The 25,763-nt window shown below is 38.1% G+C and overlaps 4 protein-coding genes across 5 annotated transcripts in view; 2 read left to right on the forward strand and 2 right to left on the reverse strand.

The window, feature by feature from the left end:
• Window positions 1-2: 2 nt before the first annotated feature.
• Window positions 3-3,371, forward strand: zbedx (zinc finger BED-type containing X). The gene is made up of 2 exons (XM_055213125.2): window positions 3-668; window positions 1,604-3,371. The coding sequence occupies exons 1-2, from the start codon at window positions 495-497 to the stop codon at window positions 3,302-3,304; spliced, it is 1,875 nt and encodes a 624-aa protein (XP_055069100.1). The 5' UTR covers window positions 3-494; the 3' UTR covers window positions 3,305-3,371.
• Window positions 3,372-5,920: 2,549 nt separating this feature from the next.
• Window positions 5,921-13,526, reverse strand: psmb3 (proteasome 20S subunit beta 3). The gene is made up of 6 exons (XM_055213128.2): window positions 13,352-13,526; window positions 12,635-12,819; window positions 12,380-12,487; window positions 8,100-8,277; window positions 7,916-8,010; window positions 5,921-6,074 (listed from the first exon to the last, which is right to left on the reverse strand). Exons 1-6 carry the CDS (start codon window positions 13,352-13,354, stop codon window positions 6,026-6,028), a joined length of 618 nt encoding a protein of 205 aa, XP_055069103.1. The 5' UTR covers window positions 13,355-13,526; the 3' UTR covers window positions 5,921-6,025.
• Window positions 13,527-13,652: 126 nt separating this feature from the next.
• LOC129450405 (uncharacterized) lies at window positions 13,653-18,115 on the forward strand. Of its 2 annotated transcripts, none has more exons than XM_055213129.2 (4): window positions 13,653-13,912; window positions 14,078-14,171; window positions 14,247-14,334; window positions 17,478-18,115. In XM_055213129.2, the coding sequence occupies exons 1-4, from the start codon at window positions 13,873-13,875 to the stop codon at window positions 18,030-18,032; spliced, it is 777 nt and encodes a 258-aa protein (XP_055069104.2). In that variant the 5' UTR covers window positions 13,653-13,872; the 3' UTR covers window positions 18,033-18,115. The 2 variants fall into 2 exon arrangements, with proteins under 2 accessions (XP_055069104.2, XP_055069106.2); XM_055213131.2 differs by having other exon boundaries at window positions 13,653-13,878; window positions 14,082-14,171.
• Window positions 18,116-19,888: 1,773 nt separating this feature from the next.
• Window positions 19,889-25,763, reverse strand: part of unc80 (unc-80 homolog (C. elegans)) — a 72,760-nt gene continuing 66,885 nt past the window's right edge. Inside the window, exons 61-64 of the mRNA XM_073870887.1 lie at window positions 22,187-22,268; window positions 21,984-22,101; window positions 21,671-21,873; window positions 19,889-21,500 (exon numbers count right to left, since the gene is read on the reverse strand). Of these exons, the coding sequence (XP_073726988.1) occupies window positions 21,156-21,500; window positions 21,671-21,873; window positions 21,984-22,101; window positions 22,187-22,268 (748 nt within the window). The 3' untranslated portion in view covers window positions 19,889-21,155. The remainder of the gene's footprint in view (window positions 21,501-21,670; window positions 21,874-21,983; window positions 22,102-22,186; window positions 22,269-25,763) is intronic.

A 25,763-nucleotide genomic window follows, 5' to 3' on the forward strand; every position in this document is an offset into this window, starting at 1 on the left:
ACCGCCGCCATATTAGGGAGGGCAAAACACATATAAATTAAAAGCTGCGGGTTTTCTGGCTAAAAAGCACAGCAAGGTTTACATTTCTCAACCGAAGTTTTACGATGATTTTAAAGTACAAAAACGTTTCGTCTCTAATTATTTTCAAATCGCTTAGCGACACATGCACTCGAACAACAAGCCTTATGTATGTCCTTGCCGTACCCCTACACTATCAGTTTAGTGGCACGCTTTGCACTCCAGCTCAATAGATGGCGATAATGCTCCAAACCCTTGTTTTCAAATGCAAAAGAAGACGACAGGAAGTTGCTTGTTTCACGCACGTTTGTTTTTTAGTAACGAGCTACATGGTATCTGAATTACGTAATCCGATTACAAAAAACAAGACTTTGTAATTACAGCAGGGTCAATTTTATTTGATGAATTATTCGATTATATTGTAAGCTGGCAAAGTAACTGACCGATTTTGCCCATACTTTAAAAGAGCAGTGTTGATGAAGATGGAGCCGTCTCGTTCATCATTTGACCACTGGATGCACAGATATCATTTCACTTTCAGGGAGACAAGAGGGAGAAACATTACTGTTCAATGTAATCTTTGCCTTCCCACAATTAAACTGTTATCTACTGCAAAGGACACTACATCCAATCTAAAGAAGCACTTGGAGGTACATGTTTGAACTTTGGACTTTATATTTGCATGAGATTTAAAGTGAATTACTATTATTTCATAATGAAACATTTTATCTTTTCACTGTCGTTGATGTCCAACATATACTTATTCAAAAATACACACAATAATAATTACAATAATATTATTATTATATAATAAGTATGCAATGTTTGATTTATAATTAAAGTGGCATCACAGCAAAATACTTTGTAATGAATTAAAACTATATATTCTATTTTGAGTAAATAAGTGTCTGGTATTGTGAACTTTGAACCCAATTCTATTCCTGTTAACAAACGTTTCAGTCCTTTAGAAATTTACAAGAGAAAAGTATTCCATACTTTACCATGCACATTTTAGGGCTCAACATAAAGGACTGCCCGGTGGCCCGGGGCAAGCGTGAGAGACTTTTCGGCCAGTAAAAAGTATTGTCACTTGCCCGATCAGGCCAGTGCTTCACCCTTAGTCACTAACATATATTTTCATCAATGTATATTATTGTACATTTACTTGGGTAAAACACGACGAAAGAAACAATGCAATATTTTGCACAATTTGCAGAAAAGTTGGGAGCCTTTTTTGGCTTTAACTTTTCGTTGTAACATGTCTGTTGTATATGTATACAATTATATTTGACTTTTAAATTATTATTTTTAAATATGCGACTGGCATTTTTTTTTATTGGGGCCAGTGAAAATTTTGGCAGGGCAAGTGAAAACTTGAACCACTGGCCCAACCGGGCCAATATAAAAAATTATTTGGGTTGAGCCCTGCATTTGCTTTAAAAAAACATGTTTTAGTGTTTTGAAACCCATGCCGTTGTCACTTATTGACCAATGAAATCACAGGTTGCATGCATAAAATAAAAGATTTCTCTTGTTCAAGTAACTTTTCATTATATTTTCTTCATTCTTTTTTATGTTCCCCCAGAGGAAGCATTCCTTGGTGTATAGGAAAAAAACAAGCAAAGATGAGCCAAGCAATTCGGGACACCAAACTCCCGAAATGGGCCCGTCCGATGTAAAACAACCTAAGATGGATCACACTCTGTATACATCACAGTCAAAACTGAATGTACTGATTTTTAACTTTATTGTGGAGGACGTTCAACCCATTTCCATTCTGGAACAGCCTGGGTTCCAGCATTTGATTGAAGTGTTAAGCAGAGGCAGAAAGGTCATGAGTCGAAAGACTTTTGTTGCCAGGCTTGATGCAGCATTCGATCGAATGAAAGAGGAGCTGAGAGTAAAACTCGACAAGGTGCAGTCACTGTGCACAACTGCCGATTTGTGGTCGGTTCACAACAGAGTTTATTTTGGAATGACCTGTCATTGGCTTGAGGACAATTTCGAAAGGAAGTCCGCCGCTCTCGCCTGTACGAGAATCTATGGCAGGCACAATTGCGAAACAGTTATAGCTAAAATTCAAGAAATTCACTCGTCCTACAACATAGAGAGCAAAATTCGCGCCACAGTCACTGATAACGGAAGTAGTTTCGTCAAAGCCTTCAAAGAATTCTTACCCGAGGATGAACGCGAAGCTGAAGAGAATCAATTTGAGGATGTGGGCAGTATTCTTGGTGAGGGAGAAGTGGGCGGTGACTTCTTCCTCAGTTATTTCTTACCACCACACCAACGGTGTGCTGCTCAAACGCTTAACTTGATCGCCTCAAAGGATCTAGCGGATGCCATCTCAAAGGAACAGATACAAAGAGTGCACAATAGTTCAACTGCAAAGTGTGCATTAATATGGCGCAAGGCCAGGAGCTCTACTATAGTGGCTGACGCTGTGGAAACCATTGCAAACCTTAAATTCATAGATCCTTGCCCGACACAGTGGGGCTCAGAATATCACTTTGTTCAGAAGATTATGTCACTCACTGATGAACAGCTCACACAACTGATTGACTTCTTGGACGTCCCACATTTTGTTCCTGATGAAATCGCATATCTCAAAGAGTATGCAGATGTCTTCAAACCAGTGGCTTTTGCTCTTGATCTTTTGCAGGGAGAGCAAAAGTGCTTCCTTGGCATTGTCATACCAACATTGCTTACCCTGAAAAGGAAGCTCCAGGAGAAGGCAGCAAGCACACAGTTTTTTTCCGAAGTCATCGACAGCACCGTCAAGGCGATTGACTCTCGCTTCAAGCAGGTGTTTCACAGTGTCGATGCCAGGTTAGCCACGACCACCATGCCGCAGTTTCGATTGTGGTGGTTACCAGAAGCTGAAAGGGAATCTCTACGTGCTACGCTAGTTGCTGAGGTGTTACAGTTGGATCAAGGGTTTGACGAAGGCGACACAAACGGAGTCTCCGTTCATGAAGATGAATTCTTTTCATATGGACCTGGAAGTTCAAGCAACAGAGATGAAAAACGGGGAGCAGCTGAAGAGGTACGAATGTACCTCGAGGGCACGAACAAAGATCTGCATTGCCTAAATGAATTTCCAGGTGTGAAAAAATTGTTCATCAAGTTCAACACAACTCTACCTTCAAGTGTTCCAGTAGAACGCCTGTTCAACCATGGGGGTCATTTTCTAAGCCCAAAAAGAAACGCTCTCACAGATGAACACTTTGAGCGTCTGCTGCTTTTACGTTACAACAGCAAAATATGTACTACTGCTTTTGAGTAATACATAGACTATAACATTGCTTAGGTTTATTTCACTTGAAATAAACTGTGTAGATTTTTTAGTTCAACGTATCCTCAATGCTTTGTTCTTTAGAAGCATGTGACTTTAAGTAAATGAGTTTGCTACCTTTTAGGTGACATTAAAAGAGTGGGGGCGAGGGAATAAAATGTGTCAGTGAGTAAGCTTAAGTCAATCTCTTAACATAGTGTTTTAATCATATATTGAAAAAACTTACATGGCTGGCTGTAGAGAAAAGTAATTTTTTTAATGCTGAAAACCTTGTTTTTTGCATGCCATAGTAAATTTTGTACACTGTCAGTAAAAAAATTATTCAGATAGGAGACTATACATAATGCAAATTGCCAATGTGTAGAAACTTGCAATTGGGTGATTCTCACGAAAACTTGGTTTTAAAAATGTCAAGCATGAAAATGTAAAAATTGCTTAAATTTCCTTTTTTTCCCACCAGACATTGAAAAACAAAGTCTGGAGTAAATGGGAACATTAATTTAAAAACTTTTACTTATCATTTAACACTTTTTGTAACATAATTAAAAAAATTAGTCCTAAAAAATCTTATTACCGCAACAGTCAGAAAACATCAACACTGACATATTTTCAAAATGACATGACAAACCTGAAAGAACATAATTTGGAGATTCTGCACATGCATTTAAACTCAACGTATTATGCTTCCATTAATTAAATTAACATTTAATAAGCATGTGTTGCGGTAATGATAATCAAAATGTCGTGTAAGCATTCTGACAAGACAATATTTCAAATTAACTGTAAAAAATGATCTTACCTGGTAGCCATCTTGAAGTAACTGGTCCATGTGCTTGGTCACTCAAAATCAAACTTTATTAAAATTCTGTATGTGTGCTTAAACTGTTCTCAAAAAGTGTTGCAGAGGATGAGAACATCAGGCATGGACACATCATTTTCCAAATTTTTCTTCATTATTATTATACATGAATATTCAGTAAATATTTTTTCTGTCATCTAAAGTAGTCTAGCAAAACATCCATTTATTTTTTTTCTTAATATTTTTGTGTTAATTTGATTAAATTACAACATAACGCGTGTTCAAACACAGCCGGACACATTGCGGTAATGAGAATTTCAGCAGAAAATGAGATAAAATTTACAATTATAAATTCTTATGTTGAAATCACACATTGTGCAAGGTAGAACACAGTATTGTGGTAATTCTGATGCTTTTTACTCTTACTATATTACACATTTTAAAGCTAAAATCATTAGTGCCGTGGTGTTTCAATGGTTTCGTGAGAATCACCCAAATGTCTTGTTTCAAATAAACAAAATACCATTGTATGTATCAGTTTTAAAAGAGATGGGTTTAAAAAATTGGATCTTCTGTGCAAAATAAAACCCACAACTACAGAGAAAGTTAGTATTTTCATGAATATTTACTGAAGAGTAAATTTTTCCTAAAGGCTTGATAGTAAGAATGTTGACTAGTGGCGTCTTTGTTCAGTTTAACGTAGGCTAGTTTTATAAACTTTTTTCACAAATTAAACTTTTCTATGTTTTAAAAAAATAAAAATGTTGAAAACTGCATACAAAATATTTTGAGTTATGAAACTTTTTCACATATCTTTACCAGTGACGGCCAGTGACTTTTTTTCGAGGGCGCTTAATGCGAAGTTTGTCACAACATGTATGTAGCCCGTCATGTGTGTGGTTCCTTTTTTCAAAATATGTGTTCTGCACGTCGAGAGATTCTGTGTGCATCACATGTCTCCTCAAGGTGAGTGCCTGCTGCACAGGCGTCTAAGGGGTTTATGATACAAGAGACGCTCGCATTTGCCAGATACTCGCTTAATCTCATGCGTAATCAGAGTTTACTGTCAAGGGAGTGTCTTGCATGTATTTTGTGAGCGTCTCTTTTTTTCATAAACGGTTTTGACGGGTGTGCAGCAGGCACTTATTTTGACAAAACACGTGATGCACATGGTTCACACGATGCAACAAACACATATTTGAAACCCAAGCAACACAAGACACTCCAAACACATATTTTGAATTAGCGCCCCTCGGATGAGCAGTCACGAGCCGCCACTGATCTTTACAGAGGCTTTTTGCTTAACTCTGTGTTTAAGTTTTTGTATAAGCAACCTCACTGACATATGACTGCTTGCCCCTAACATGGGCTAAGTTATACTTTACTTTTTTAGTGGCTTGATTGATTTGACCAATTATGTCTCTGTGTTAACCATTCTTGCATACATTCCCTTATTTATTTGGTTATTCAAAATTTGTCTTGTGTTTGAAATCTAAAATATGCTGCCTTTGTAGGTAGTATACAAAAACATAAGAATCAAGAGACACCTGAATCAAATTTTTGTATACCAATCTGTCTACTAATATGTGATTCATTTAAAGGCTGCCTGTGATTTGGTAAAAGCAGCACATTTTGGTAATCTTACTGTAAAAGTTTAAATATAAAATGTTACAGTTATGGTACCTCAAAAGCATATCTAAAATCACATTACAAAACAGATTTTTTTTTTGACAAAAAATGCCCTAATTTTTTAAGTTAAATCATCCAGGGTGAAAAACTACTGTAGAAAAATAAATAGAAAACTTAAGTAAATGTCATAAATGTTTATTGAACAACTGAATATTATTGGTGACAAATGGGCTGAGGCAAATTCTATTTAAGTACAAAAAGAGGAAGTGTAGCAGTAGTTTTGTCTAGTCCATTCTGGCCTTCAGGGTGCGTGTGGTGATCTTATCCTTCTCTCTGTAAAATAAAACATACATGAGCTCAATGAAATTTAACTTAAAATATGAAAAAAAAACACCTAGTTTAACATTTGGCAAATGCGTTTATCCATATTGACAAAGTGGATTTAAACTTCAAATTTCATTTTCTTCTATCAGTATGTGCGTTTACTGGGACTGAACCCATGATCTTTGTTCTATGAGTTGAGCTACACAAACAGTTTTGATAGTTAACAAAATCAATGCCCTTAAAGAAATAGTCTATCCATTTTCCATATTAAACTATGTTGTTACCTTGACCAAGAAGAGTTGATACATACCTCCATCATCTAAGTGCGTGCACGTAAGCGCTGTGGCGCGCAGAGACACTTTGATAGCATTTAGCTTAGCCCCATTCATTCAATGATACCAAACAGAGATAAAGTTAGAAGTGACCAAACACATCAACGTTTTTCCTATTTAAGACGAGTAGTTATACGAGCAAGTATGGTGGCACAAAATAAAACGTAGCGCTTTTCTAAGCGGATTTAAAAGAGGAACTATATTGTATGGCGGAATAGCACTTTGGTCGCAGTAACACTCTCCCTCTCATCATGAGAGGGAGAAGGGGAGCGGATTTTTCAGGCGAGTTGAAGTACTCCCAAAAGTGCTATTCCACCATACAATATAGTTCCTCTTATAGTACCATTGAATGAATGGGGCTAAGCTAAATGCTATCAAAGTGTCGCCGCGCGCCACAGCGCTTAGGTGCACGCCCTAAGATGATAGAGGTATGCATCAACTCTTCTTAGTTAAGGTAATAACATAGTTTAATATGGAAAAATGATAGACTATTCCTTTAACTCTATTCTCAGTTACAAACCAATTAAACACTGAAAAAAGTAATTATACTAGTTAGATAATTAAAAAAAGGTTCTAATTAACTAAACAGCTGTTTATAATATCACTTTCATTTTCAAAACGATGCACAATGTCACAGGTGACGTTATATGTTCTCATTAGTGATGAAAACATTTATCATAGTACTTATGCACTTGTTTTGGGTGTTTGTATCTTGAATAAAAACACAATGTGCTTAAAAAGAGACTGAACAGCTGAAATTCTAAATTTTCAAACTTAAACAGGGTCTACTCTGCAGCGTTTACAAAAGTCTCCGTTTATGAGGGTTGAAAACTCTGGAGTGGGAGAAATTTTGCGTAGCAAAAGTAATGCGTTTTAAAATAAAAACGCACTAATGTCAACGTAGTATAAAACTTTATTCACACAGATTTCTGTGTGAACGCAAAACCGTCCCGTAAATGTTCTGGAATTGCTCCCATAAAGAGGGCCTAGTAACATTGCCGTAATATACACGGAAAGCATTCTGTGTAAACAAGATGCAGAAACAATGCTGTAAGGGGCATGCCGTAGTGAGGACGCACGTCATCGCGAGTTATGGTTTAGCTCTTTGACAGAATCTAAAATGCAGATCAACATTCACATCGAGAAATGACGGCAAACTGGACTGAAGCAGAGATCAGGGAGCTTGTCACTATCCGCGCTGAAGCTGAGATCTTTCACCAGCATGACAGAACAGCGCATCACACGCTCCTTATGATCTTGTCAAAAACTAAAATACACGCATGTGGTTTCTAGAGAGAGAAATGGATAATAAGCAAACTTCAGAGACTGTGGTAAAAATATACGACGTGTCTTTTACGGGATTTTTATGGTACGTGTGTGAATGCACGCACATATTCCGGAAAATCATTGTCAGCGTGAATGAACCACAAATCAAATGATCCCTGACAAATCCCGACACATTTTCCGTAATCTCTCTCTGAAAAGGGCTTAAGAGACAGGACATTTAATAATACTTACATGACATGAACAACGACGCCCATTCCAGACACTGCATCTCTGTCAACGGCATTCAGCATGGCCTGTGAGATGGTCTCAAACAAGTCCTCTGGTTCCTACAGAACACAACCAACAACAAATTCAACATCCAGGTTTAGATAATATTACCACTACTGCCCCCTACTGTGTTGTTCGGTTCACTCACCATGTCAGGTTCCCATAGGGACTCGCACATGCCGTACATCTGCTCTGAGCAAGTGCCGCTGACGACAAAGTCTTCTGTTACCATGGGGCATCCGATAAGGTCAAGAGAGCAGATGAAGGGTTCAAAGGTCTTTGAGTCCAAACCAGCAATCACAGGCTCAATATAGTAAGGCCCAAACCTGAGAAATGGTTTGCAATGGTGCAGAGAAAAAAAATGCTTAACATTGTGTACACTATAAATTGGCAGGGTGGTCATCCAGTAACTTCATAGCATATTAATACAGTGCTGTAAACTCTCTGAGGCAGTTCATCCATAAATTTATCCACATCACCACCACCACTACAGTTAATAATGCAGTGCTTCTTTAACAAATACAACTTATTCAATTCTTAGTTAGTAAGAATCATTTATGTTGATTACGAAATTTGAGCTTTTTTAGGTTATAGTGTGCACTGCATGTCACGACACTATTAATGTCCAACAGTGCACCCTTGGCATGCCCTTTATAGGTGCCATGTGGAACTTTAAAGGAATAGTCCACTTTCTTAAAAGAAAAATCCAGATAATTTACTCACCACCATGTCATCCAAAATGTTCATGTCTTTCTTTGTTCAGTCGAGAAGAAATTATGTTTTTTGAGGAAAACATTGCAGGATTTTTCTCATTTTAATGGACTTTAATAGACACCAACAATCAATACCCAACACTTAACAGTTTCAAAGGACTATAAACAATCCCAAACAAGGCATAAAGGTCTTGTCTAGCAAAACGATTGTCATTTTTGACAATAAAAATAAAACCACAATTTCTCGTCTAGATCCGGTCCAGCGCGACCTCACGTAAATGCGTAGTGACGTAGTGAGGTCACGTGTTACATATATAAAACGCACATTTGCGGACCATTTTAAACAATAAACTGACACAAAGACATTAATTAGTATGATTCCACATACAACAGCGATATGCCCCATTTTGAGATCGTCCTATCGTCAGCCTGTGAGATCGGCGATACACGATAGTATCGAGGGGTGGGGCAGTAGTTTACTTATTTTTTTTGTTTGTTAATTTTTTACTCATTATAACAAGTCACTTGATTGGTGGACAAAAAAGAACAAGAGCAACACCGTCATGACCGCAACCTTCTTAAAACTGATGCCATTAATGCGAGCGCGTCATTAAAACCCTAACCATGATTACTTAATAACTGTAAAAACATGCATCTGCGCACACATACACACATGCGCGCACATACAAACCATTCAATCCATTTGTTTAGTGCTGTTGCAGAAGGCTACACGTGTCAAGCAGTGGTGTTCTCAGAGGTTCCTTTTTAAACACATTGGTCCAACGGAACGAGATTATATTTTAAACACAGGGAACGTGTTGCTACAACTACTTGAAATGCATATCATATACAGGATTAATAGTGATCTGACTTCGGAGAGAGCGCAGCTCTCTGGACGTCCGCGAGAGTCAGAGAGGCGCCAATATGCAGCGGTCATATTTTAAACAAAAAGTAAAGTTTGCATCAGCTCACATGAAACGCATTAAACTGAACAAATACAGGATTACTACTTTAGTTTATGTTTAGGCTTCGGACAGATGCGAGATCGTGTGCACGTGAGACAGAGAGAAGCGCAGTTGCTCCTGACGCGGCGCGCTGGATTTAGTGCTAGAAGGGGTCCAAGACGCGCGCATCAAGTGCAGGTATGTGCAAGAAGGAATTCTCTATTTTCAAGCTCTCCGCTTAAAGTGAAGCCCACAAACCCTCATGCGAGGAAAAGCGTGCAATGTGGATGTTAATGTAAAACAATGATGATAATAATAACCATTCGCCAAATCGTCATGACTATCGCCATGAAAGCCTGTCATTGGGATATGTCTGAAGATCGTCGATACACGATACTATCGTCTAATGGCACAACCCTCAACGGTACTCTTTCAACACACTTGTAAACACTGGGGCGGAGTTTCGCGTTCGTCCTCTTGATGTCATGACGTATTGCGTGAGGTCACGCTGACGCTTTCAGGACCAGATCTAGACGAGAAATTGTGGTTTAAAAGTGCATATTTTTTATTTTTATTGTCAAAAATGACAATCATTTTGCTAGATAAGACCCTTATGCCTCGTTTGGGATTGTTTATAGTCCTTTGAAACTTTGAAAACTGTTGAGTGTTGAGTTAAGTATTGATTGTTGGTGTCTACCAAAGTCCATTAAAATGAGAAAAATCCTGCAATGTTCTCCCCAAAAAACACAACTTCCTCTCGACCGAACAAAGAAAGACACCAACACCCCGTATGACATGGTGGTGAGCAAATTATCTGGATTTTTCTTTTAAGAAAATGGACTATTCCTTCAAGAAGAATCTCTTGGCAGAAATGCAATATAATATACATAACTATTTTTTCAATGGTGTTTAAAGACCTTACATAATAAACTGTATTGTTATTATTACCTTAGAATAAGCCGTTTTATTCAGGGACTACTGAATAAACAATAAACTTTAAAGCTGCATGCAAAATGAAAAGGTTTTTTATCAGGTGCAAGGAATTTTGCTTTTGAAAGTTTCACATTTATGTGTTCATTTTATTTAGAGAAAAACTTAAAATTGTTAAATATAAGTTTAAAGTAAATAAAAAAACGAATATATTTTGATGCAAATTGCTGCCACCTGGATTGACATTTTAACATTTGGGAAGTGTGTCCGATGGTGGGTGGTTCTGCATGCAAGCTTGGGATCATCACCCCCACTACAACACAACCAAACACAGGAAACACGCCATGCAAGTAGTCAAGCAAAAAGACCACAAGTGTGGGTATTTGGACGCAGCTGTTGTCTTGGACGATTACATGTTTGTCCTTTGGCGGTTTTGAGGTTGAGGTTGGTTGCGGTTCGGGATTGGCCCGCTGGATGGCGCTGGAACCCACACAGATACCCCAAAACAATGCGGCCACAGCACCACATGTGGGGTGCTTCTCAATTCTTATTTGTGCATCCTCGGTTCCTTTCCTTGGACGGAGGAGACGAAGTATTAAGTGAGATGGCATATCCTCATTCCTCACTCTCTGTAGGCTATAATGTTCATTCTCTGTTATCAAATTATCAAGGGCATTAAACCCCCAAATATTTAACAAGAAAAATAAAGTTAAATACATTGGTTTAATTGCCTTTTTAATTTAAAATGTATTTATACATAAAATTAAATATACTGTCTGAAACGAGTCTACATTTACAATAATTTAATGATTAACACCAACATTTATGTGTGTTTAAAGACGTGACGATGTGAAAGGGAGGAGATTTATATGTGCGTCAGGTTTAGTTAATAAAACACTTCGGCGTATCCTCGCTCATGACTTCTCAGAAAGCCTCCTAACTCCTCATTCCTCACTCCTCGTGGTGCAATTAAAGAATTGACATGTCCTACAAGATGGCGGGGCTCGATCGGTTTCTGGGTCGTAGGAGGTAGGAGCGAGGAAGCATATGGAGAAGCACCCATTGTGCATTCTCTCTTCTCTTAATAGTGAAATAGCACATGACATCAAACATTCATTACCAAATTTGATTTAAATTCAAAAGTTATGTCAAAAATATTTCACTTTTCATTTAAGAGTGGTCCCGATTTTTTCTAGACACATATTATCAGCAGTCATAGATATATACACTAGATGTCGCCTTGAAAACCGCCACCATCTTAGAATAGGGGTCTTGTAGCTACTAGGGATGCTCCGATCGATCGGCCGATAATGCTTGCTATGCTTCTCAATGAATTACAGCGAAATGCCACTACATCCAAAAGCCAGGGGGCGCTCTCGTGCAGAAACGCAAAAGAAAACCAAGAAAATCGCATTCATGACGATTTATGGTGATTTTATTTCGGTTACACCATTGCCTACAATGACGCTGATGCGGGGTTCCCCTGTTTCAAGATGGCATCTCTAGTTGACGCATTTGGTCCAATGAACTGTCGTAGCCAAGGCAACATCTAGTGTACATATCTATGATCAGCAGTAATAATCTACTTTTAAATTAAATGTGAAACTACTAAACTATCTATTGTCCAGTGCACTGAAAATGTATTGACAGAAAATACGATGCATTTTATTCAATTGTAAATAAATGTAAACGTTTAAAATACAACTTTAATAAAATGCAAGTTATTTTTTGTGTGGACTGATAGTTTTGTAGCTGAAATTTAGAGTGTTTAGACAAGAAGGTGTAAAATGTGTTTGTTGTTGCATTAATAATAATTACAGAGACAGAAGTGCAGTTTTTACCTCCTCTCGTACAGAAGATTGGACACCATGCTCATGAAGGTCTTTGGCTTAATCTGTCGACCCTCTTTCAGCTCATACAGGTTCAAGCGGAACTTCAGCCTTTGAGCTCTATGAAGAATAACAGAAACAAGACATGAAAACACTAGGCCACAGAAAAGCAAACAAATCCTTTGGTGTCAATACACGCAAACCCAATAAGCAATAAGAATTCTTATGTCTAGCTTTATAATATACAATGCATTTAGATATACTTACACTGTCTGTACGTCTGTGGCCAAGCCTGCCAGCCCAATGTAGAGTCTGTCTCCCATGGGGAAAATCTTCTGAAAGTCAGTGGTAACCAGCTGGGCTTGAATACCAAACCTTCGGTCTGATGCTATTGCCACACAGTTCTTTCCACGCATCGCCATGACGGCACCTCCATTATATGACATAATAGACTACAAGCAGAAAACAATACTGAGACCAAATGACAACAATCCTATATTAAACACACATATCAAGTCATTCATTTTCCATGCAATCGGCCTAGACTATTAAGTACATAATTATCAAACAATGTAATAATAATTAATAAACAGCAATTAATATTTAATCATGCATTTACATTTTTTATGTTTACACTTTTATTACTAGATAACTGCATATACTCAACCCAAACATTAGCATACGTTCATACACTCAATTCCACATTTTGGCCCAGAGAGGTTACTCTGCAACACTATTAGTTTCGTTTTAATGTGATCTATTAAAAATACAACACAACAATACTGATTCCATACAACTAAAGCTTTCTGTGCATATATACCACTTAGCAATCAATCTGTAAAGGCTTAATAAAAAGCAAAACAGGCTGCATGTAGAATAAATAACTTTTAATACAACATAAAAAAGACGAGATGAAATCGAGCTAAGTGCTAATAGACACAATCATTCCCAGCAAACACACTTAATTTTTTCAAAAACTCTTACCATGATGACAGATATTAAAGTTGATACCGCTGTGAAGGCCTGTGTGGTAATTTAAATGTGAACGATTCGATTAAATTATGTTTATTACTGCAATACACCGGACACACACACGGTGACTACACAGTTTCTTTCAAGCGCTGTTAGATGTTCCTGCTTCTGACGTTATTTCCGTTCCGTGTCTTCTCATCGCTACATCGCCCCTGCTGGACAAAATACACATATGCGTTGGCTTTTTTTAAAAACATAACTGAAAATTGAAATTCGATCAGAACATTTCATCAAATATAATAACAGTTGTTACTGTTTTATTGCTCCTCCTGTTATCATTTGTAATATAGTGTTGTAAGTAAAAGCGTTCATGGTACGAAACAAAATAATCTGTACGTCCACTTCGTCCTCCATACTATAGGGGCGGTAATACGTTTTAGTCCATTGACATTCACAGAGTGCCCAGCACAGAAGAAAGCATAATGCTGCCAAACAAAACAAAAAACTAAAATGGGATCTGAAGAAGTCTCTAAATGCAAGTAGCATGTTGTTTTCATGACACAATGGCTTTTGGTGTGTGAAATAATTTGTTGATTTAATTATTACTAGTAGAAGAAATTGCAGCACCAATTAATAACCAGCTGATGCACCTTAAATTAACTAATGTATGCGATTAATTACAGTTTTAAGTAGGAGTAAACAGAAAAATCACTTTAACTATCGGGTCTGTGCTTTTAGGGAGTGATGCAAACACGGCAGATTTGATCATATGGAGGGTCAGTAACAGCAACCTGTTTACAGGAAGGAGAAATGCAGCCATCAAAGCTTTTGAGTGAGTGAAACCAATCTTTTATTGGATACCTTCATCGCATTACATTTTTACATGCTGTACTCTTTCAATCCGCAGGCTGTATGTGAAAGAAAAACAGCTGGAAGGGAAAGTGACTCCTGCATGGGTTAGAAAAAAGTGGGAGAATCTGAAGCAGAAGTACAAGGTGATGTATTTAATAAATTGTTATCTTAAAGGAATAATTCACTCCAAAATGTACTGAATATTCTCATCATTTACTTATGCTTAGAGGAATATTTGACCAGGAAATGATCCCATAATTTACTCACCCCCGTGCCACCCTAGGTGTGTTTGTGAACTTTCTTCACAAATGAACACAGTTGGAGAGTTATATTAAATGATGTCCTGGCACCTCCTAGCTTTTAAGTGCCATGAATGGTGGTCAACATTTTGTTGCAAAAGAATATAAAACCCCTTTCACAAATCACGTTGATCCCAGAAACTTTCTATATAATTGCCGGCAAGTGATTTTTGGATTGCTAACGTAAAGCAAATATTGCTGCAAACCGAAAACCTGCAGGTGGGAGGAGCTTATGCCCAGACCTTCAACTGGGAGGAAGCGCACGCCGCAAGTAGGCTGGATTTCACGATACAAGTGGCTTGCCTTGCGGCCTTTAACTGAATACTTGCTGTTTCGAGTCTGTTTACATGACCATAGTGTAGTTTATGTCAAGCCCTCATACTTTAAAACATCGCTATGGTTTATATATATGAGACAACGTAGGGAAGAAACGCGCTCTGTAGAACAGTTTGTCCGTTTAGGGCTACTGTAGAAAAATGCCAGTGACTTCTATGTAAGGGGACCCGCAGTGTATGTAAATAAAACAGCTCATTCTAAGGTAATAAAAACAATACAGTTCATTATGTAAGGTCTTTATACACCACTTATAATATAGTTTATGTATCTTATATTGCATTTCTGTCAAGAGATAAAACAATGCACCTTTAAGTTTAAAAGTAGGAGTAAATTTCATGAATTTTCAGCACTTAAGACTAAAATGGCACTTTGAGAAGCTTAATAAATATGGGCCCTTTACAGCCCAATTAAGTCCCACCCTCCTTAGGCTGACCCGCCCATTTGCAGCTGGCTCCAACCTCCATTCAAACCCCAAGGGGACCTAGTAACATTGCCATAACATTTCCAGAACGCATTCTGTGTGAACATAGGCAAAAACAATGCTGTAAGGGAGTGTTAAAGTTAAGACGCAGAAGACCTTTATTAACCCATTGGGGTGGATTACTTCTGTGAAGGATAGATGCACTTTTTTGGGCTTTAAAGTCAAAACTTGTTCCCTGATCCTTGTTTTCTATCTTTATAAAGCTAGGAAGATAGGACATTTACCGAAGTAAATCCAAATGTGTTCTTCTGAAAGATGATGGACATATGTCTCGGATGGCTTGAGGTTGAGAAATTCATGGGATAACTTTATGATGCTGCAAAAAAAATCCACCAAGTGCAAGATCACTTGTCTTTACGGGATCTTTACAGGATTTGCAGACATATTTTTTAACCCTCAAACGGTCCTTGGGGTCTATATGACCCCAAACGACATTTCATTAGTTAATAAAAAGGTTCCCTTCATTTCAGAGATATACATTATTTTGACTTTTCTTAAATAATTTATCTTTACATACACAAAAAACTGGGCTTGATTTGGTTGTTCCTAAAGGTATGTAAAACATTTTTTATTAATCTGTCCCTTGGGATCAATATGACCCCAATTAAAATGAATGGGAAATGCAAAAAAATGTATGCACAAAGACACACACACTTACACTCAGTCAATTTTATGTGGCATTTTGTAAAAACAGACATTTCAAAATGCATCAAAAACTACAAAAAATTACTATTTGACATAATATTTAATTTTTATGTTCTTTCTAATGTTTATATAAACGTAAAGTCACAAAATGTATCGCTAAAGTAGTGATTTGAGCAGTTGGGCACATCCAGTGAAATGAATGGGTCTCTATGGGCATCTGCTGGTCGAAATGGTTTAATTCCTAAACTGTAATTCTTTTATGTTTTTTTCTAAAAACAGATGGCTGAATTCAAAATCTAGATCAATATCTAAAAACAATTTAAATAAAATTTAGATTCATAAAAATCAAATTAGATCATAATTTATGTGAATTTTCATAAAAATTTAATATTTTTCAGGCAAGCTAATGGTGTAGTTGAGGAATTTAGTGGTAAACAGGTACAAAAGTACTTCAAATCTCTCACAGCTTTATAGTATAGATGAGAAGTAAACAAAAAAAATATATATTTGTATTATTGAAAATGTATATTTTTCTTACAATTATGCTTTCAATTTTGGGGTCATATAGACCCCAAGGGCCAGTAGTGTAAACGGAAAACAAGAAGCGTTTGAGGGTTAAAGTAACTCTTGTTTGTGTTTAGCTAATGCATTATAATGAATTAAAGGTGCCAAAGAATGCATTGATACAACATGTTACACTGTTCTTTGATATCTACATAGAAGCTATGTGACTATTAAGTGCAAAAATGATCCAGAAACAGTTTTACATGTCCATTTACAACCCTAGGATTTGTTCCTAGAATGAAATGGGCTGTTATTACTTTATTTAATAATAATGTTGAGCTCTGCTCTGATTGGATGTTTCTCAGAGCAGCTCATTTCTGTAGCTCTGTGTGTGTATACAAACAGACCTCACATGCCTGTATCAGATGAAGATTCAGATGTTGAGGAATAATTAATTACTCGAAGATTGGAAATGGATGTTTCTAAGTGGTACGTTTTTTTTTTTCAGTATAGACCTGCAAAACAAAACTGTAACATCAATAGTAGAACATCAGCCTAAATGTTAGCATATATCATTAAGTAGCATATAGCGCTAACTCAGCAGTCACAACTTTGTTTTTTGTGTTGTAACGACATTGTAACTTATTTAATGTGTAATTTAATGTTGGTGGCGTACATCACGACTGTAACGTCACAGTCTGTGTTATGTTGAGATTGGCCTGTTTTTCAGTAGTCTTTTGAATGTGTATGGTTTACATAAGGAGAAAACAATCGTGTGGCACACAATATGTCATTACCATGTACAGAACTCTTATTAATCATCTATCCCTAGGTAAATACAGTTTGACATTCTACGGCACCTTTAATTCTATTTTTATTTATTTCTATTTTTTTCTAGTATCTATTTTTGCAAATCTGTTTGGTGCCACTTAGTTATGACACACAGCACCCTTATATGTAACTGTAAGGTTTGATATGATTTCAGTTTAAGTAGTGAATTTGCTTTTGATCATTTTTTCAGGACCTCAAAAGTCTTCATATGGTTGGGGGAGATACAGGAATCACGACCTGGAAGTGGTACGCAATCATGGATGGAGCCCTAAGTAGCGAGATCACCCTAAATCCTTTCATTACACCTGTCCACATATCCTCATCTGCTCAGGATTCTCCACCTGTTAAGCAGAGAAAAGCAGAAGATTGGGTGATGGCCCTACGGGAGATAGAGAGGCTACAGGAGGAACGAGAGAGGCAAACGACAGAGAGAGAGGATGAGAGAGACAGACGAGCCGCAGCTAGAGAGGATGAGAGAGACAGACGCGCTGCAGAGAGAGAGGTGGAAAGAGACCGGAGGGCTGCAGAGAGGGAAGAGGAGCGAGAGAGACTAGTGCTGGAGAGGGAGAGGAGAAGGGAAGAAGAAATGTTTGCAAGAGAGGAGCGTTGGGAGAAAGAAATGCTTGCTAGAGAAGAGAGACAGGAAAAGGAGTATCGAGAAAGAGAGGAGAGGAGAGATAAAGAGGCTGCTGCTAGAGAAGAAAAGCTCTTTAAACTCCTTGAGACATTTCTGTCCAAAAAATAGAAGAGTTACTGATGGAATCACATTCCACGTTTCCAAGTTCCAAGTATTGTCTATTTTCTACAAATAAACTATTTTGGTTGGCATTTGTTGTCGTGTCTAGCTCTTCTGCGCCAGCCAATACATCTGTTAAGTTATTTTTAGAATTGGTTCTGAATTCTGGTGGACCACAGCACTGCACATTCTGAGCCTATACACAATATGTTTGAACTGTCATGTATTCAACTACAGCATGTAGCACATCACATAAGACATAAAAATGTCTTGGTATGTAGCATGTATTTTATAATTGTGATGAATATATATTGGTATTCCAATGCAAAGCAAAACTGAACTTTACCGATAATAAATATGGATTTTTTTTGCTTCGGTGACAAACTGCTCTAAAACTTTATGTTGACCTGCAGCGCGCTGCGGAAAGCCATAGAGACAGCGCGCAACGCGTCATAACCTGAAAACCACGCCCAGGGGGGTGAAAACAATCCATCCGTCTCCATTGTATTGCGAAAGGCTGCCTCCTTGTCATTTCTGGCTTATAACCAGAGCGGACACTACTTGAGTATTTTAGTAAATTTTCCAAGCATCTGTGCTTTATCAGAGTGTTCGTCTTGGGAAAAATTACTTTACTAAAAGTGTTCACATTCTAAAGCATAGAATCATACTGTGTATTCCTTTTATATTGCATATTAAAATTGATTTAATACCTAGTTACATAAAAATTGTGTACTTTTACGAAAAACACTGATAAAATACGAATACTTAAAATTTTACTTTTATGTAGAAAGTAAAAATAGTAGCTGCTGTGTGACAGGGTGTACAGCTAACAAGCAAAAAAAACCAGAAATAAGTTTTTTATAAGCTGTCGACCCAAAAAAACGAGTGTTTAAAGACACAAAAGTGGAAACAGACAACATTCATAGTACTACTATTAGTAGAACTGCGCCCACTAGGGGGAACCGTAGTCAGCGATCCACTTTTTTCTTCTTAAAGGCTGGGTTTAAAATTTATTTTATACCTAATTACATTTAAACTGTGTACTTTTTCTTGAGTAAAAGTACATTAATGTGCTTAAATATTAAATTTAAAACAAAAACTTATTATTTATTAAATGGTATAGAGTACTAAAAATTATGATAATATGCTTTGGAATGTATGTTTTCCAAAGAAGAACACGGATAAAATACAAATACTTAAAAAAAATACTTTTAAGTAGAAAGTAAAACCTCTGCTTGATAGTGACCCCACCTGTGGTCTGTGGACGTTGGAATGGACGATCAATTTACTTCTCCTTTCGGTGTTCTTTGGCAATCTTTAAATTGATAGCTCCGAATTCTTGTTAATATGTTAGTACAGTATATCGCACACAACAGCTGTTTCAACGAGTTTTTATTGTGTTTTCGACGATGTCACGCTGTACTCAAATGCTGCCGCTCTGTCGTTTACCACTCAATGGGCGTAACCGCAGTCTCTCTCGCCGACGGTGACGTCATGTGCATACCCTGGTTTGGCCGTGTTTTATGCAAATTACCAAGCTTTTGCATGCGGACGCTCACGTAGAACACTTCAAATTCACTAACGTAAGAACAAGTATAAGAACAAATTGATGTGCATACGCACGTGTTGTGAATTATGCGAAAAGTTGTCGTGAGAAGTTCATTTGTGCATATAAATACGAAAAAAGTACGCAATTATTAGCGAATGAGACCCATTGTTTATACTGCAATGCATGAGCACTTTTAAAAAAAAGGTGCTTAAAAGGTTCTTCACAGCAATGCCATAGCAGAACAATTTTTGGTTCGACACTGCATTGTAAAGAACCTATATTTTTAATAGTGAATAATCAACCAACAAAAACTATATTTATATTTTCATCATAGTTTATTATTGCACAAATCCAGCAGATAGCAGCACAGTACCGACAAACAACATACCCATCAAGCGCACAAAAAAGCATATACACACATGGTCACTCTCTATTTTAAATAGGCCCCTGCAACCCTTTATAATCTAAACACATTATCAGAGGTAATGGTTATACTGTATATTTCTGGGTTATTTTAGGCAAAAATCTTTAAACTAAGAATAACAACAACAAAAAACTGACTTAAAGGGATAGTTCACCTAAAAATGATAATTCTGTCATTATTTACTGACTCTCATGTTATTATGAACCTGTATGAAGACATTTTGAAAAATTATGGGAACCACACAGTTGGTGGCACCCACTGACTATTATATTTTTCCTTCTATAAGAGTCAGCGGTAACATCATCTTTGTGGATATAATCATTTATCCAAAAATCGTGTATACAATAGAGCAGTGCCCGCGGGAGTCTGTGAGTTGCCCACCAAAGCACTATTCTATTAATAGCCTCAATTTTAATATTTATTTATTACATATTTTTATATTAGCTTGGCTTCTTTTTTGTATGTTAACATTTTAAACAATGATAAAACATACTGTACCATCAATTAAAATAAAATCAACAAGTAAAACAGGTTGTACATGTTTAAACAAAAAAGGTGAGTAAATGAGTGAGTAAATTTTAAAAATTGTTTCTTAACTTGCAATTGTTTTCCTGCTTGTTTTTCTGGTCTAAAATCCTGCATTGCTTTATTTTTATAATGTAGATCCTGAATAGAAAAGCCTGCTGAAGAGCACATACAAGGGCAACTCTCAAATTGATACATTTTGGCAAATAGTTGGCATCAATATTACAATCCTTTTATTTTTAGAAAATAGAGGGTGTACTAGTTGTTTTAAATATCTATTTTGTATATATATTCTCTGAATAAATACTTTCATGAATAATATTTAGAATACTTCTATAACATTCAGTTTTTGTAGTAAATACATGATTTTGACACAACACTGATTAACTCTTTATAATGTTAACATTTAGAAATAACAGCTTGTTAAAGACCAAATAGTGCAACGCAGAAGAATTAAGTTGTCGTCATTAGATAAAACTATGCACAGTGATCCATAAAATACTTCTAGTATTTGCAAATTCCACTCTCCAGACTAAATAAGAATATAATCTGTGCACACAATCACCGGTTATTCCACTTCCTGTCACAATAATACAGTCAGTGTTGTACTATTAAATCCTGAATCTGACCTTTCTCAGACATGAGACTCATCTAAATCCAGGTCGACAGGTGAGAGTGGGAGCGAGGAAAGAGTTTGGGTTGTGAGCAGTGAGGTCAGGAGTGGGTTCTCTGTGCCATTGTCTTCTCCAGCAATAGAAGGGGTCTCTGTGTTTTGCAGAAGACCAGAGGTCTCTTCGTCCTCTGGACTTTCTCTGATCTGGGTCGGAGCCAGTCGAGATGGGGTGCCCAGGACGGGGAGGGGAGGAGGATGAGGGGAGCAAGTTCTGGAGGTGGAGCCAGAGGTGATGGAAGGCGTGGGAGACAAACTGCTTCTTACACTTCCCTGATTTTGCCTTTCTTTATTTTCACAATGAGAGGCCTACAGTCAAAACAGAGCAGATGCTTCATAAGCTGCTGGTTTTAGGAAAATACAAAGCTACAATAAATTGTACTTTCTTCAATCCAAACTCACTATATACATTATGGAACTCATATGCCTGCAAATGTATGTAGGATGTTTGTAACCCACAACTGTGTTATAAATCAGACCTGTGGCCGCATTGGGCTGTGCTGTGCAGTTTTGATGCTGGGTGATGAGGACTCTGATTGGGCGGATGGAGTGTGTCCTGCTGCAGCATGGCACTGCCCTTCGACCTCTGGGCCACTTGGCAGGTCACCACTAGGGCTGGGAGTGGCAGTCGCTTCCTGCTGGGTCTCGGTGAAAGTAACATACCTCTTTTGGTCACCCTGTGCTGGAGTTTTAAAAAGACTTTATGTACCTCATTTAAAGTCTAGAATTAAAGTGTAGATCAAATATGTTCAATGCATTATGAGCATTAATTTTATACACAAAAGCACACACCCCTGTCAATTGGTTTATTCTTTGGCTGAATGCTTCTGCGGGTTGTTGAGAGTCTTGCTCCCTGACGGCCACGAGACTCATCTTGCACCCTCTGTATGGACAGGAGAGGGCGCCGTAGCTGCAAGACACAACGTTGCAGTTTTATGCTTTAGAGATACAGTACAGTATGTATCAAATAAAAAACAAGTGTTGCCAGACCTCACCTGCCTAACTCCTCTCTTACGACCCAGTGGTGGCTGGATTAGTAGATTTTGCTGTCCTGGTTCACTCTGCACACTGGCAACCCTTTAGAGCAGAGCCAATGAACAGACACACACAAACACAAAGCTGATAAATTTGATCTGCCCAGAGGACTGAACACAATCCCTATTAAATCCTCCTGATAGATGGGAGAGTTAAGAGGAAATGTGTCCCCTCCACACTTTCCTAACAGTCCAAGCCCTCCACCAATCAAACACAGGGACAGGGACGAATCAGAAAGCATGAATCGCAGGTAAAGACCTGCAATGTCATCCACAAAATACAGAAGGGGAATTGAGGAGCAGGTATGGCAGCATGAGCAGGAATTATCAATTGATGTAATGCACAATGTACAAGAAAGGAATGAAAATTGTGAAATTACTATTGTGAAAAATTGTATTATGCAGTTCAAGTAAATTCCTCAGATGTGTCTCTGAAAATCATGAATTTCTAAATGTTGTATCTGCTTTACATCTGCTAGACCATACTCCCCAACCCCACAGATTGGCCCCCAATAGAGGAACTCCAATTTGAGCAGCAAGAAGCCTGAAACATGAGTGGACACCATGACACCATGAGGCTCACTGGAGATGACATGAGTACCACAACGTGAAAATACGTAGACGGCATCGTATTCCCTAGCCAAGAGAAAGTGAAAGAAAGAAAAAAGACCAATAAAAGATGTAAAGCTATGACAGAGAGAGGTATAGTATTTTTTTATATTTTTGATTATATACAGTGATGAAAATTAGCATTCGAACACCCTGCCACCCTGCAAGCTCTCCCACCCAGAAACCACGGAGGGGTCCGACACCGTCACCATAGGTGCACGTCCACCATGAGAGACACAATAAAAAAAAAAATCAGAAATCACAATGTATGACCTCCCAACTATTTATTTGCATGATACAGCTGCAAATAAGTATTTGAACACCTGAGAAAGTCAATGTTAATATTTGGTACAGTAGCCTTTGTTTGCACTTACAGAGGTCAAACGTTTCCTGTAGTTTTTTTACCAGGTTTGCACACACTGCAGGAGGGATTTTGGCCCACTTCTTCACACAGATCTTCTCTAGATCAGTCAGGTTTCTGGCCTGTCGCTGAGAAACACAGAGTTTGAGCTCCCTCCAAAGATTCTCTATTGGGTTTAGGTCTAGAGACTGGCTAGGCCACACCAGAACCTTGATATGCTTCTTACAGAGTCACTCCTTGGTTATCCTGGCTGTGTGCTTCGGGTCATTGTCATGTTGGAAGATCCAGCCTTGACCCATGTTCAATGCTCTAACTGAAGAAGGAGGTTGTTCCCCAAAATTTCACAATACATGGTGCCGGTCATCCTCTCCTTAATACAGTGCAGTCGGCCTGTCCCATGTGCAGAAAAACACCCCCAAAGCATGATGCTACCACTCCCATGCTTCACAGTAGGGATTATGTTCTTGGGATGGTACTCGTCATTCTTCTTCCTCCAAACACGTTTAGTGTAATTATGACCAAAAAGTTATATTTTGGTCTCATCTGACCACATGACTTTCTCCCATGAATCCTCTGGTCATTGGCAAACTTAAGACAGGCCTGGACATGTGCTGGTTTAAGCAGGGAAATCTTCCGTGCCATGGTTGATTTCAAACCATGACGTCTTAGTGTATTACCAACAGTAACCTTGGAAACGGTGGTCCCAGCTCTTTTCAGGTCATTGACCAGCTGCTCCCGTGTAGTTCTGGGCTGATTTCTCACCTTTCTTAGGATCATTGAGACCCCACGAGATGAGATCTTGCACGGAGCCCCAGTCCGAGGGAGATTGACAGTCATGTTTAGCTTCTACCATTTTCTAATGATTGCTCCAACAGTGGACCTTTTTTCACCAAGCTGCTTGGCAATTTCCCTGTAGCCCTTTCAAGCCTTGTGGAGGTGTACAATTTTGTCTCTAGTGTTTTTGGACAGCTCCTTGGTCTTGGCCATGTTAGTAGTTGGATTCTTACTGATTGTATGGGGTGGACAGGTGTCTTTATGCAGCTAACGACCTCAAACAGGAGCATCTAATTTAGGATAATAAATGGAGTGGAGGTGGACATTTTAAAGGCAGTCTAACAGGTCTTTGAGGGTCAGAATTCTAGCTGATAGACAGGTGTTCAAATACTTATTTGCAGCTGTATCATACAAACAAATAGCCAAAAAACCATACATTGTGATTTCTGGATTTTTCTCCAGATTATGTCTCTGACAGAGGACACGCACCCACGATGACAACCTCAGACCCCTCCATGACCTCCAAGTGGGAGAACCTGCAAAACAGCAGGGTATTCAAACACCCATTCTCCTCACTGTATATATACAGTCGAGCTCAAAATTATTCACACCCTTTGTAAACACGAACAAAGGCGGCTGTGAAAATCAATCTGCATTGTTAATACTTCTGATCTTTAATTTAAAAAATCTACAAAAGCCAACCTTTCATTGGAGAATAATAATTTTAAAATTGGGGAAAATTTCATTATGAGAGAAATATTTTTTCTAATACACACTGCTCACAAGTAATCACACCCTTTTACTCAATCCCTTCTGCAACCTCCCCCTCCCAAGAGAACAGCTCTAAGTCCTCACCCACAATGCCTCATGAGTTTAGAGAACACCTGACAAGAGCCCAGAGACCATTCCTTCATGCAGAACCTCCCCAGATCCCCCAGACTCCAGCTCCATGCCGGCGCCTCCCCTCCCCAGCTCATCCCACTAGTTTTCTTTAGGGTTCAGGTCAGGGGACTGGGATTGTCATGGCAGAAGCCTCGTTTTGTGCTCAGTGACTTATTTTTGTGTTAGTTTTGATGTTTGTTTTCGATCATTGCCCTGAAGGAAGATCCAACCATGGCCCAGTATATGATTTCTAACAGGGACAGTCAAGTTTTGATTTTTTTTCTGTTGGTATTTCATAGAATCCATGATGCCATGTATCTGATCAAGATGTCCAAGGCCTCCAGCAGAAGAATAGGCCCACAACATTAAAAATACAGCAGTATATTTCATTTTACACATGGGGTACATTTTACACCTGTGCACCATATGCACCAGACTAATGTTGAGTGTTTGCTGCTAAAAGGCCATTTTTTTGCTTCATCTGACCATAGAACATTGGAAAAGTAACTGACACTACTTGAACTTCAAACGGGATGGGTTCTATGGTCAGATGAAGCAAAAAATTGCTGAGTGGGATGAGCTGAAGAGAAGAAGCACCAACATGGAGCCGGAACCCGGAGAGATGTTGGAGAGACTCTGCATGAAGGAATGGTCTCCGATCTCCCGTCAGGTGCTCCCCAAACAAAGCTGTCATCTTGGGAAAAGGAGGCTGCAAAAACAATTAAACAAAAGGGTGTGATTAATTATGCAGTGTGTACTAGAGACAAATACTTCGCTCATAATGAAATTTTACCCCATTTTAAAATGATTATTCTCCAATGAAAGGTTGGATCCTCGTACATTTTCTAAACTGAAGACCAAAAGTATTAACAATGCAGATTCACCTTCAGCCTTTTTTTGGTCACATTTACA

The sequence above is a fragment of the Misgurnus anguillicaudatus genome, chromosome 8 (assembly GCF_027580225.2).
Source record: "Misgurnus anguillicaudatus chromosome 8, ASM2758022v2, whole genome shotgun sequence".
Lineage (NCBI taxonomy): Eukaryota > Metazoa > Chordata > Actinopteri > Cypriniformes > Cobitidae > Misgurnus > Misgurnus anguillicaudatus.